General features: G+C 59.8%; 1 protein-coding gene across 1 annotated transcript in view; it reads left to right on the forward strand.

Annotated features, from left to right (window-relative positions):
* The window catches only part of ITGB2 (integrin subunit beta 2), a 30868-nt gene extending 18126 nt beyond the window's left edge, over positions 1-12742 (forward strand). The window contains exons 4-16 of the mRNA XM_040265000.1: positions 844-1024; positions 2014-2184; positions 2344-2585; positions 3425-3580; positions 4586-4681; positions 6441-6530; positions 7240-7380; positions 8836-9023; positions 9109-9353; positions 9549-9768; positions 9952-10154; positions 11913-12079; positions 12266-12742. Of these exons, the coding sequence (XP_040120934.1) occupies positions 844-1024; positions 2014-2184; positions 2344-2585; positions 3425-3580; positions 4586-4681; positions 6441-6530; positions 7240-7380; positions 8836-9023; positions 9109-9353; positions 9549-9768; positions 9952-10154; positions 11913-12079; positions 12266-12328 (2163 nt within the window). The 3' untranslated portion in view covers positions 12329-12742. The remainder of the gene's footprint in view (positions 1-843; positions 1025-2013; positions 2185-2343; positions 2586-3424; positions 3581-4585; positions 4682-6440; positions 6531-7239; positions 7381-8835; positions 9024-9108; positions 9354-9548; positions 9769-9951; positions 10155-11912; positions 12080-12265) is intronic.
* Positions 12743-13583: the final 841 nt, after the last annotated feature.

Raw genomic sequence — 13583 nt, forward strand, 5'->3', positions numbered from 1 at the left:
AGTCATGTCCGACCCTTAGCAACCCTGTAGACTGCAGCCTACCAGGCTCCTCCATCCATGGGAGTTTCCAGGCAAGAGTATTGGAGTGGGTTGTCATTTCCTTCTCCATGCTAGCGTGCGAGATGAGTGCAATTGTGCAGTAGTTTGAACAGTCATTGGCATTGCCTTTTGGGATTGGAATAAAAACTGATCTTCTCCAGTTCTGTGGCCACTGCTGAGTTTTCCAAATTTGCCAGTGTGTTGAGTGCCTCCTATCAGGCCTCCTGTCTGGTTGTTATCCCCTAGTCTCCCCCTGTGGGAGGAACCCGCCGCAGCGACATCCAGGGGGCCTTCATGGGGGCAGAGTGGTCACAAGGAAAATGCCCTGGACCCAGGACACCCACGCTCCCCCATCTTTTCCTTCTGATCTGCTTGGCCCAGAGCCCTGGCCTCTATTCCAGGTTCCCAGGGTGCCTAGGCATTAACTGGTGGGCCAAGAGGGGCACCCGTGTTCCACCAGGAGAGAGCCGCTCCTGCCAGCAAGGCACTGCTGAGGAAGGGGTTGAAAACCTGGGCCAGATGCTCAATTGGCCATGGAGGGTACCCATGGGTCCGCCTGGAGCTGAGATGCTGGCCTTGAGCCGCTTCCACTGCTAGAGACTGTGGGGAGACGCCCACTGGCTCCAGGCTCTCCTGCGACCCCGAGCCTTGTGAAGAGGCTGCCCAGCAACCCCCATCCCCGCCTCCCCACCCAGGGACCTCTTCCTGAACAGCGGGGCAGATGAGGGGGTCAGCCTGGCACGGCACCCACAGTGTAGCCTCCCATATTTCCTCTGTGCTACCCCTGACCCCTGCCTCCCCTAGAACTTCACAGGGCAAGGGGAGCCCGACTCCACTCGCTGTGACACACGGGCGCAGCTGCTGTCAAAGGGCTGCCCAGCTGATGACATCATGGAACCCAAAAGCCTCGCTGAGACCCGGCAGAGCCAGGCGGGCAAACAGAAGCAGCTCTCCCCACAGGAAGTGACGCTCTACCTGAGACCAGGTAGGCTTGGCTGGCTAGGGGTGGGCCAGCCCTGATGGCGTGTGTATCCTCGTGTCCCTGCCCCAGGAGGATGTCCCCAACGCCCCGTCTGCAGCTGGTGCCTAGTCTCGCTTTTAGCGCTGAGTTCTGCGTCCTAAAAAAAGGGAGAATAAACCATCTGGAAAACACTCCTGTATCCCACCCTCAAAAGATGCGGTATTTTTGGCCGAGTGAAGGCTCTAATAGGGCCTGTAAACTAGGAACCCAAGTAAACCTTTGAATCATTGTTGCCCACCTGACTTGACCACAGACCCAGGTTTAGGACACAGCTCCCTGTTAGCACTCCAAGAAACACCCTTCAGGAAGGTGGCTTGGTGGAGCAGCAGGGGGTTATGGTGAATGGGCCTGGGCAGGGCTGGGGCGGCCACATGGGGGAACTGATGCTGGAAGGTGGGCTGGCAGAGGGGGCTTGATTGTCATGGTTTTGTCAAGCACCAGCTGTGTGCCAGGCACTACCTGAGAGCTGGGGACACAGGCTATTTGTATTGACAAGGAAAGAAGTCATTACAAGTGCAGGCAGTATAAGACGACGAGGAGCAGAAACCAGGGCGGCTATGATTGAGGAAGGTGAGGGGGGGTTGTCCCCAGGATGGCCAGGGAGCCCTTTTGGGCACCAGCAGGTTTGCTTAGCTGCTGGTGGTAGAGAAGGCCTTGCCGGGAAGACCCAGAGAGATCCAGGTGGAACTGAATCTCAACAGTGCTGAATAAACAATGAGCACTTCTTCTATCTTCTTGTATCCAGCACACCTTATATCCAGATGGTCTTCTATGTCAGAACGTGAGCTTTACCAGAAATTGGGATCTGAATAGGTGTCCTGCATCTTATCCACCAGCCTCAGAGAATGGGGGAGTCCTGAGGGTTCTGAGACCTGCAGAGGCATCAGTGCCCCCCAAACCCCCCCACCCACAGACCAGGTGGTACAACCTGACTCTCTCCCGAATCCTGGCAGGTCAGGCAGCTGCGTTCAACGTGACCTTCCAGAGGGCCAAGGGCTACCCCATCGACCTGTACTATCTGATGGATCTCTCCTACTCCATGGTGGACGACCTTGCCAACGTCAAGAAGCTGGGGGGTGACCTGCTCCGGGCCCTCAACGACATCACCGAGTCAGGCCGCATCGGTGAGGCAGCTACTCCATCTTCCCCTGAACCCCCAAGCCCCGGTCCCAGGCACCTCTGCACCTCTGCACCCCGAGGGCAGGGTGCCAGGCCCCTCCCCACGTGCCGGGCCTTCCTACCCGGCTCTGGTAAGAGGCTCACGGACCCCCACTGTCCCCCAGGTTTCGGGTCCTTCGTGGACAAGACGGTGCTCCCCTTCGTCAACACGCACCCCGAGAAGCTGAGGAACCCCTGCCCCAACAAGGAGAAGGAGTGCCAGCCCCCGTTCGCCTTCAGGCACGTGTTGAAGCTCACCGACAACTCCAAACAGTTCGAGACAGAAGTCGGGAAGCAGCTGATCTCGGGGAACTTGGACGCCCCTGAGGGTGGGCTGGACGCCATGATGCAGGTGGCCGCGTGCCCGGTGAGGCTCTGTCCTGAGCAAACCTTCTGAAGCCCAAATACGAGGAAATGACCCTGGAAAGCAAGACCCCTTTGCCGCCCGATCCTGGTAGTCCCCCTACTTCCAGAGCCCCTCAGAGAATAAGGGCGTCCTGGCCAGGCTCGCCCACGGTTACATGGTTTGGGTGTCAGTGCCGGCCACTCCCCGGCCACCGCTGACCCCTCCCCACGTGGTCCTGTCCGTGCTGTATCTGTGACGTCAGTGTTACAGTGCATCGATCCCATTTAGCCACGCAGCCCTGTCGCCTTCACAGACGGGATCCCAACCCTCCAGGGTGCTCTGGTCCCTGTGCACACTGCCCTGCCTCACAGACCCACACATTCACGTCTGTGTGATTATCACGGTTCGTGACGCGTGTTGCTGACGTGCCCGCCTCCATCACCCCCTCACTGTGTTGGCAGTGCTTTTCCACTGAGATAATCATTTCTAAGTATTTTTTCTTCTTTGGGAGCATCTCCTTAGGAGGAGATGCTCCCAGATCTGAGCTGACTGGGCATGGAGGATGCAGTGTTCAGATGTGAACGTGCTTTCCTATCCCCTCGGCGTCCCCTCCTGCCCAGGCATCAGGGAGGCTGTCACCCTGCAGACACTTCTCGGGTTCCCCTGGGCGCTGGAATCTGCAGCAGACACGGGGCCCTGAGTCGAGCAGCTGGGACCTTCTGTGGTCCCCGTGCTCCCTAGAAAACCCAGGTGTTGGGGGCACACGAGGCCCCCATAGCAAGCTCAGCCTTGGCTCCTGAAGTCTGTGGGGGCCCCGCTGGGGAAACCAAGGCAAGTCATCCCCACCATCTCCTTGTCAGGAGGAAATCGGCTGGCGCAATGTCACCAGGCTGCTGGTGTTCGCCACAGACGATGGGTTCCATTTTGCGGGCGATGGAAAGCTGGGTGCCATCCTCACCCCCAACGACGGCCGCTGCCACCTGGAAGACAACCTGTACAAAAGCAGCAACGAATTTGTGAGTACAGTGTCTTGGGGTGGGAGGTGGGAGGGTGTGGGTCTGCCCCAGGGGAGCAGGGATGCAGGCTCACTCCCAGCCTGGGGTCCAGAGGGGCGGGAAGGGGCCCTCGCTCCCAGGGAGGTACTTTAATGGCACTGAGAGGGCAGAATTCCCTGGTCTGCTGGCATCATAATCCCTGGAGCTGCAGAGGATTTCAGAGATGGGACCCTTGGGGCCCTCCACCTGCGGCCTGCAGACTTGAGGTGGGAGGTGGTGGCGGCACCTCTCAGGGGCCCACCGACTGGGACAGGATGAACGTGACGTCTGAGGTTCCTGTGAGCTTCTGTCTGAAATTGTACATGAGACGGCTATGAAAATAAGTGCCACTGTGCTGTTCCCCACTGGCTCAGCGGATGAAGAATCCACCTGCAAGGCAGGAGACATAGGAGACATGGGTTCGATCCTTGGGTTGGGAAGATCCCCTGGAGGAGGAAATTGCAACCCACTCTGCCGTCTATGGGGTCGCACAGAGTCGGACACGACTGAAGTGACTTAGCAGCTGGTATCCTTGCCTGGAGAATCCCATGGACAGAGAAGCCTGGCGGCCTACAGTCTATGGGGTCACACAGAGTCAGACACGACTGAGTGACTAAGCGCTTGCTGGGGTGCAGCATCTGTGATCTCGGCCCTGCAGCTCAGACACAGCAAAGTGTTGCTCACTCATCTCCACGCTGAGGGTCTGTGAGCCGTTACTTGCCACTGGACTTCTTTTTTGGTGCATTGATCAAGAAGCATACCACAACTTTTAATATTTTCTTGCGTGTATTTCAGTATTGTCCGTTTCCCTACTAATCCCATTCTCTTACGTGTTTGCAAACATCACTGGGAACAGCCCCATCACAGCGCATGGAGGGCGGAGCCTCTGCACTCTGGGCAGTCACTTCTGCCTGGAGGAGCTGTCGGGCAGCCTGGATGGCTTGTACTCAGCCTCAGGGCCATCTGACCGGGGGGTCTCCTCTCTAGGACTACCCATCGGTGGGCCAGCTGGCACACAAACTGGCAGAAAGCAACATCCAGCCCATCTTCGCGGTAACCAAGAAGATGGTGAAAACGTACGAGGTAAGTGGGCTTGAGCAAACTGGCAGGACAAGGTGTTGCAGCTGAAGAGTGACTAAATCTGGGGTGATCACACTGAGGGCTGCTTCTGCACTGGGTGTGCTGGCCGAGGCCATGTGGGTGTCCCAAGCAGTGAGCACTGTGGAGGAGGAACTGACAGGCCCCTGTGGCTCAGTGATCCTGTTTTTGCTACAACATAGCAAACCCTTTGAGTCTGCAGGTCCCGTTCTTCACATCAGGAAGTTTTGTGTCCACGTACATTTGCACATCAGCACTTCTCCCCTCTGCCCGTCACTGGAGGGCCGTTTTACTTGCTGTCTTGTGTTTCCGTCTGCTGGGCTCAGCGTGGCAGCCTCTCTGGCTGTGACGGGCTGGGGGCACCTCCTGGCCCCTCTCCTCCCCTAAGTCCCAGGCTCCTTCCTCTTGCCTGTGACCTGCTGTGCCTGTGTGGGACACTTGCGGGCCTGACCGTGGGACCAGCGCCACTCGCCGTCAGCATTCGGGGCCCCACCTCGGGCACAGGATGCAGGGGATGCCGAAGGAGGAGGGACAAGCGGCCAGGGACGGGTGGTGGGGGCTGGCCAAGCCACAGGGACAGTGCAGGGCTGATGGCTGGGCGCAGCTGAGAGATCACTGCCCGCACAAGTTGCCTGAGCGCTGGCAGGTCAGTCACCGTGTCCCCAGCTGTATTACTGGATGCGACAGTCTCCCCTCACCGAGTGGCCGCATGGGTCCCGGCACTTTGCTTTGAGGAGCAGGACTCGTGTCCCAGAAGGCAGTGTGGTGAGAAGGCAGGAGCTGGAGATGGACTACACGGACCCCGGACCCTGCTCCCCGACAGCAAGGGCGAGGCCCCGGGCGGTCGCAGGCCTCACTGAGCCTCACCTTCCTGCCCCCATTCCTGGGGCTCCCGGGGGGCTCTAGGAGGCCCAGGGTCTGTGTGGACAGTTTAAGCGGGACCCTCAGTACATGTTTCTGCTCTGAGTGGAGAGCAGGTGGCTGGGAGGACTTCCCGAGCCCCAGTGGGGTCCTGAGCTAGGAGCTAGGAGCATCCCCCGCTCGGTGATGGAGGCCCAAGGTGGGTGGCCAGGTTGTGATGGTCCTCGTGAGCCACAAATGGAGGGGACTGGACTCCATTCCAGGGCATCACAGCAGGGTTGGGGGCAGGGACATGGCCCAGCCCTCCGCTCTGCAAGATAAAGTGATGGTGCAATTTCCTGTGAAAGATACGCTAAGGGGGGCGGGGGGAGGCGGCGGCGGCAGAGGGCACAGATGGTCCTGGAGGCTGGCCCCAGGCTTGCCTGCATGACCCGGTGCTCCGGCCTGCCTACACAGAGGAGTGCCTGGACTGCGTGTGGCCCTGCCTGCCAGTCAACCGGCACGCTGTTGTCTAACGCAGCCATTGTTGAAATTAGCCCGTTCACACGCTCGGTACACGTCGCTTCCTGACTTTATGCCACATTTTACGATGACCTGTGCCCTTGGTTTGTTTGTGCCTGTCACATCTGCGAGGTGGCACGTCTTCCCGGCTCTGCTTTCAGTGACCAGCTTGAAATAACCAGGGGGAAGTAGTTTTACCAAGTCAGTGTCTGCCCACACAGCGCTGACCATGCGCACAGTAAGAAGTCGGGGGTGGGGGGGCTGTCTGGGCCATCTCACCAGCAGGAAGGAGACCCTCAGGGGTGTGAGAGAACCGGGTGGGCCCTGCGGCGCCTTCAGCCCCATGGTTCTGGCCCCGACCACCTGTCTTCTGCCCTGACAGAAGCTGACAGAGATCATCCCCAAGTCTGCAGTCGGGGAGCTGTCTGAAGATTCCAGGAACGTGGTGGAGCTTATCAAGAGTGCCTACAATGTGAGTCCCCCAGGCAGTCAGCGAAGACGGGGTCCCCACCGCAGGTCAACAGGAGGGTGGTCTGGTGCAGAGAGCCCCCGCCTTGTCTGAGCCACCCTTGGGCGCCTCTCCTGGGCAGCAATGTCCTCCCTGGTTAATGGTGCGGTAGGTGCCACCCCAGGCCCCCCTGCACTTGGCTGGAACATGAGTGCCAAGCCCTCTTACAGCCGCAGGGCCTGAGGACCTCACAGGCACAGCTCGCTGGGCACACCAGGAAGCGCTGGCGCCGCTGGGTGAAGTCGGAGCCCCGGGGGGGAGCTCCGTCTGCTGTTCCTGCCCTTTTGGATCCCTAAGCCCCAGCAGGCCCACCCAAACTCCAGATGCTGCCCGGGAGGGGCTGTCTCACCTCTCTATGTCTACCTCTGTGTCTCTCTGTTTTTCTCTCTCTGTGTCTGTCTCTCTCTCATTCACGTAAACAGTTTTTCCAGCTCCTGCCCCGTGCCAGGCACTGGGGTTTCAGTGGTGAGTGGGCAGTTGAGCTTCTGTTCTCATGGGGCTGGGACCCATCTCCACGTCCGTACCCTCCACTGGCCTCTCTTGAGGGGCATGACATGGGTGACCCGGCACCCACAGAGCTCTCCATGGATGCGTGGTGGGTGGTGGGGGAGGTTAGAGGCATGCCATCCGTGGCCTGGAAGATGGGTCTGATGGTGCTACTGTCTCCCCACAGAAACTGTCCTCCAGAGTATTCCTGGATCACAACACCCTCCCTGACACCCTGAAAGTCGCCTACGACTCCTTCTGCAGTAACGGGGTCTCACAGGTGGACCAGCCCAGAGGGGACTGCGACGGCGTCCAGATCAACGTCCCGGTGAGGCTCCCTCCCAGCCTCTGGAAAGGGCTCCCCTGGGACAGCAAGAGGGTGTGCCCTGGCCAACGGCCTACCGAGGATCAGCTAGAGGTTGGGCCTGTCCACCTCCGGTCCAGTTCCTTCGCTTTAAAATCCACAAACGCTGTGGCCTGATGTGGACAGACCCCTGACTGTGAGGACTGCAGCGGCCCCTGGTGGCAGATACTGGGCATAGCACCACACACCTAAAAAGGGCACTCCTTCCCCTCTGGGCATCTGCTTTGGTTTGATTTTCCTGATTTTTGTGGTTTTGTTTACTGTTATTATTGTTATGAATTTATTTATTTGGCTGCATCAGGTCTTCGTTGTGGCACGTGGGCTCTCCAGTTGTGGTGAGCGGGCTTAGTTGCCCCTTGGCATGTGGGATCTTAGTTCTCCAGCCTGGGGTGGAACCCCAAGTCCCCTGCATTGGAAGGCAGATTCTCAACCCCTGGACCACCAGGGAGGTCCCTGTATTCTTGTTTTTTGACAAAGACATTAAAGCAGGGGCCACACAGATGATTACAAGCAGGCAGTGAGTTATTTCTCTAATAGTTTAAATTTGCCATGACCAGGAATGATTAATCATTTCCTTTCACCAGCTGTGAATTAATATTCAGCAAAGTACTTGCTTTTATTTCTGAATGACATTGAAATTATTTCAAATATGTGACTTACTAAATGCATGTGAATTTTGACTGAAATCTCTGCCCCTCTTACTGGGGGATCCATACCCGAATGCACTCAGTGTTGACTGCCTGATTCCTCCCTGATGCTTCCGCTCTGTCTTCATGCACTGGGTGGAGACTCACTTACCTTGACCGGCAGTGAGGCTGAGCGGGTGCTCCCTGAAGCTCCCTGCGGGCTAAGCAGCAGAGCAGTGTGGATGGGGGGGACTCTGTGCTGCCAGCTCAGTTCTCCTGGGGCATTCAGGCTCAAGATACACCCTCACAGGCAGAATCTAGGACTTCCTATGGTATTCTGACATCTTAGCCTCTGGGCTTCAGGACAAAATACCTGGAGAAAATATACATCATTTATTAATACAAAGTCACTTTAAAATCCCTTTAAGAGATGCGTGATTAAAAGAATTCTAAAGACACCTCCGCGCAAGTCCAGGCCACCTGAGGATGGTGGGTGGGGGGAGCTGCGTGGGGGCGCATGTTTCAGCATCTCTGAGTTTCCAGCTGTCATCTTCTCCCTCACCTCCCTTCCTGAGCCCTGGAGCCACCTGGAATGTCCCTGTCCTTCCCCTCTCCCATCTCGATCCACTCCCTCCCTGGCCCAGCAGAGGCAGCACCCTACCAGCCTGGCAGCAGAGGGCGGTGGCCCTTCCTCTTCTAGGCTGTGCCCTTGTCCATGCTGCCCAGGGGAGACTAGAGTAGGGTCATGACCCTGGGGTCCCGCGCTCACCTGAGCTCTGCGTTCCCATGACAGATCACCTTCCAGGTGAAGGTCACGGCCACCGAGTGCATCCAGGAGCAGTCCTTCACCATCCGGGCGCTGGGCTTCACGGACACGGTGACCGTGCGGGTCCTCCCCCAGTGCGAGTGCCGATGCCGGGACGCCAGCAGGGACCGCAGCGTCTGCGGTGGCAGAGGCTCGATGGAGTGCGGCGTCTGCAGGTGAGGCCCCGCCCCGCCCCGCCCCCGGCGCAGGCGCCCGGAAGCAGGGTGCGCTCCGGAGGGCTCTGACCCCGCATTCCCGCAGGTGCGACGCCGGCTACATCGGGAAGAACTGCGAGTGCCAGACGCACGGCCGGAGCAGCCAGGAGCTGGAGGGCAGCTGCCGCAAGGACAACAGCTCCATCATCTGCTCGGGGCTGGGGGACTGCATCTGCGGGCAGTGCGTGTGCCACACGAGCGACGTGCCCAACAAGAAGATCTACGGCCAGTTCTGCGAGTGCGACAACGTCAACTGCGAGCGCTACGACGGCCAAGTCTGCGGGGGCGACAGTGAGCGCCGGGGGCCGCGGGGAGAGCCTCAGCCGCATGGCGCCGGGGGCTTTGGCCAGGGCGGGGCTCGGGAGGGACGGAGTCCGAGGCGGCCTTGTCTTCCAGGGCGGGGAGGGGGGAGTTCCGGCGGGGCTGGGGTTCGGGCGCGGGCGGGGGCTGGGGCGGGACTGAGCCCGCGGCCGCGCTGTCTTCCAGAGAGGGGGCTCTGCTTCTGCGGCACCTGCAGGTGCAACGACCAGTATGAGGGCTCGGCGTGCCAGTGCCTCAAGTCCACTCAGGGCTGCCTCAACCTGGACAGCGTCGAGTGCAGCGGCCGCGGCCGATGCCGCTGCAACGTGTGCCAGTGCGACGCCGGCTACCAGCCGCCCCTGTGCAGCGAGTGCCCGGGCTGCCCCGTGCCCTGCGCGGGCTTCGCGTGAGTGTCCGCCGCCCTGCCGGTCTCGCACCTCCTTGCGGGTGGGGAGAACCACGGCCCGGCCCCGGGCGCGGGGCGGGGGCGCGGGCGGCCCGCCCTACCCAGAAGGCCCTGCACAAACCCGCCGCTCCCGGCGGCCACTCCTCCTAACCCCGCCCGCGCTCACGTCCCGGCTCCCCCCAGCCCCTGCACCGAGTGCCTGAAGTTCGACAAGGGCCCCTTCGCCAAGAACTGCAGCGCAGCGTGCGGGCAGACGAAGCTGCTGTCCAGCCCGGTGCCCGGCCGCAAGTGCAAGGAGCGCGACTCCGAGGGCTGCTGGATGACCTACACCCTGGTGCAGCGCGACGGGCGGAACAGATACGACGTGCACGTGGACGACATGCTCGGTGAGCCCGGGGAGGGGCGTGTCGGGAAGAGTCCTCCCCCGCCCCCACTCCCCACCCCCGGGCCCCGCATCTCTCAGCCCGCCCCCGCCTCACCCCCACCATACCCCGCCCCCACCTCATCTCTCAGCCCGCCCCCGTCGTTGTATCCCCGTTAAGCGGGCTGTCCCACAGTAGCGCTTCCCCAAGCTGAGCGCTTCCGGAGAGCGGGTCCCGAGAGCCGGGCGGAGGGGACAATGGGGACCTCCAGACCCAAGTCCAGCCCTTGCCCTGGAGGGGTCCGCAAAGCTGCTGCTCTCTTCCCCAGATGCCCACTACCCGCCAGTCACCTGGCTCTGCCCAGGACCCAGAGACCAGCGCAGTCCTCATACGTCCCCCAATGACACAGGCTGGGGACATATGAGCAGGTTCTGAGGGGCAAAGACTCCAGCGGAGCCTGTCTCTGAGGTCAGAGGTCAGAGTTCAGAAGGTATCTCTAAGGAGGGCAGTTGCAGATAGTGGAGAAGGTCGGAGGTGCTGGGCTGGGCACTTAGCTCTGAGAGTCCAGGGCAGCCTTAGGTCTCTTCCCAGACATAAAAGGAGGCTGCCAACAGCTTTCAGAGGAGCACATGGCTTTCAGAAGCCAGACATACACCTGGGAAGGGCCACCGCCCGGTCCAGACACTGAGCAGAGCTGGGTTGGGGTCCTGGGGCGGCGGGGACAGAGCCTGCTCTGGAGTGCAGCTCTGGGCAGGATCGGAAGGGACAGGCGATGAGTGGGGGCAGAGGGTGGGTCAGTTTCAAGGAGGCACATTGAGTGATGATGACATTTTGAGTTGGAGGGACTTGGAACAACAGAGCCCTGAGGGGATGGGTGTAAGGGTTGGAGCAGCAGCTCCCAGAGCCATCTGGACCCCAGATCTGAGCACCCCGCCCTTCCCACTCAGAGAGGCTGAGGGTGCGGGCACAGGCTTCCAGGCTGGCCTCCAGGGTGACCGCAGCAGACACATGACAGCTGTCCACCCAGGTTCTTGCAAGACTGGGACCTGCTCCCACTCCCCAGGAAGGCATGTGGGGCCCAGTCCCGTGTGTATCCCCAAGGCTGCAGAGCCCAGCCTGCTGGGGTGGAGGGCTCTCCCGGGGTTTCAGAGCAGATGTGCCGTCAGGTCTGGTTTGGGGCAGCCGTGGCTAAGGTGTTCAGTCTCTAAGGACATGAGGCTCCCTGGAAAGGCCAGGGTGATGAGCGAGGGGGCACCACAGACTCCGGTGCCCTCCGCCAGGCAGACAGGGAGGGGCTCGCACCGAGTGCTGTGCCTTTGTCGGCAGCCAAAGTGGGCATGCGGCAGTCCAGAGACCCCCCCTAAGCTCAGCAGGAGGCTGGGTGCAGCCCTCTTGGGCACTGGGACCCCCCTCCCATTCCCAAGGCTGCTGCTGTGAGTCTCCCCGGGAATGCTTGCACGAGGAGAGTCCCCCCTAAACTCTGATACAGTGTGGTCTGGGTGGGAGGCCAGAGTCTGGCCCTGTTTACTGGCAACTTGGGCCCCCCTTTCCTTCTCTGTAAACAAGGACCCTCTCGACTTCATTGGGAGCCACGGGGCCTGGCCTTGTGCTTAACTCTGAGCTCTCCTGGGCTGGGGGCCAGGGCCAGGGCCAGGGCCAGGGCTGGTTTGCTCACTACCTGCCACAGAGATCTGGCAGTGGAACCTCGACGCGGTGCGGGGACAGGGCCGAAACCTTGGGCCTGGGAGCCAGAGCAGGCTTGATACCCCATTTGTGCCTTAGAGTGTGTGAAGGGCCCCAACATCGCTGCCATCGTGGGGGGCACCGTGGGGGGAGTCGTGCTCATCGGCATCCTCCTGCTGGCCATCTGGAAGGCCCTGACACATCTGAGCGACCTCAGGGAGTACCATCGCTTCGAGAAGGAGAAGCTCAAGTCCCAGTGGAACAACGTGAGTGGCCTCGGGGTCCCTGAGAAGGCCCACCTCCTACCCTCCAAGCCAAGGCGTCCCCACGGGAGTGTGCGCCTGCCCCACTCCCACCCCTGAACCTCGTCCACCCTCAGTGGACACTGTTGTGGCCCAGAGCCCAGCGCCTTCCTGCCTGTGCTGACAGGCCACGTTTGCTTTTCTCACCAGGATAACCCTCTTTTCAAGAGTGCCACCACGACAGTCATGAACCCTAAGTTTGCTGAGAGTTAGGGGTGCCTGGTGAAGACAAGGCCTTCTGCACCACCCAGACGGGAACACGCCCTCTCCTCGTCCCCTCCAGCAGGCTGACCGTGACCCTGCTGCTTCGTGGACGCGGCTGATGATGCTTGACAAGTTCACTGTTAACCAAAAATGCACTGCTTTTCCTGCCCCAGCATGATAGGCGTGGCCGGATTATCTCATGGGCTCAGGGTAAGGGCCAGCCTCCCCCTTCTGATGTGAATGACTTCTGACAGCAAGTCAGAGAAGGAATTGCCTACATTTTGTATAGTTATACACGGGTTCTTTGTAAAAATTAGCACAGCAGTCTGATGAATTATTTATGTGTGAACTTCTCAGGGTATGAAGTTACATCCCCTTGGTTATGCTGCCCCCAATCAATAAAAAAAAAAAAAATCAATAAAATCTGCCTGTGCAGAAGCTTTCATGGGAGCCAGGCTCTGCTCCTCCGCCACTGCACTCTGAGGGTCTGTGTGGCCTCTGGGCCAGGGCATGGGGTTTCTTTTTCTCCTTCGTCACCTGTTGCTCATGCAAGCCTCTCTCTGTCCCTACCTGGGTCCCCCTCATAAGCAGCTTTGAGAAGGAGCAGACCCCCCCCCAAGGGGGTCCCATTGTGGAGCCTGAGTGAGGCCAAGGCAAGATGGGATAGTGGGCACCTGTCCCCCTCTCCGCTGTCTGCACCTGCTCTCGGCTAATGATGGGACAGAGTTTGAGTGTGTTTCTTGTGAGCTGTTTTCTAGAGTGACCTGGAGGTCATGTTGACCCAATGTGTGATGACAGCAGGGGAAAGGTCCCGCCGTGATCGCCAAGACCTGTGTGTATCTGCCAGTCTCAGTACGCTTGGTGTGGCCAGTGAGAGCCAGTGAGGATGGGGCAGTCCTTGGATCCCCAAAGAAAGGGCCATACTCCCGTAAGCTAATATTTTCTGGGACTTCCCTCGTCATGGAGTTGGGAGTCCGCCTGCCATTGCAGGGGACATGGGTTCCTTCCCTGCTTCGGGAGGATCCCACATGCTGAAGGGCAGCTGAGCCCGTGCACCATAACTACCGAAGCCTCGGCACCCTAGAGCCTTTGCTCTGCAACAAGAGAAGCAGGCTCACTGCAGACAGAGAGCAGCCCCTGCTCAGTGCAACCAGAGAAAGCCCTTGGGCCGCAACAACGACCCAGCACAGCCAAAAATGAAAAAGGAAAACAAACAAACAAAAAATACATCCTCTGAAACCCGGCCGGTGCTGGCTCTCTTCAT

The sequence above is a fragment of the Oryx dammah genome, unplaced genomic scaffold (genome assembly GCF_014754425.2).
Source record: "Oryx dammah isolate SB20612 unplaced genomic scaffold, SCBI_Odam_1.1 HiC_scaffold_2, whole genome shotgun sequence".
In the NCBI taxonomy this organism is placed as follows: Eukaryota; Metazoa; Chordata; class Mammalia; order Artiodactyla; family Bovidae; genus Oryx; species Oryx dammah.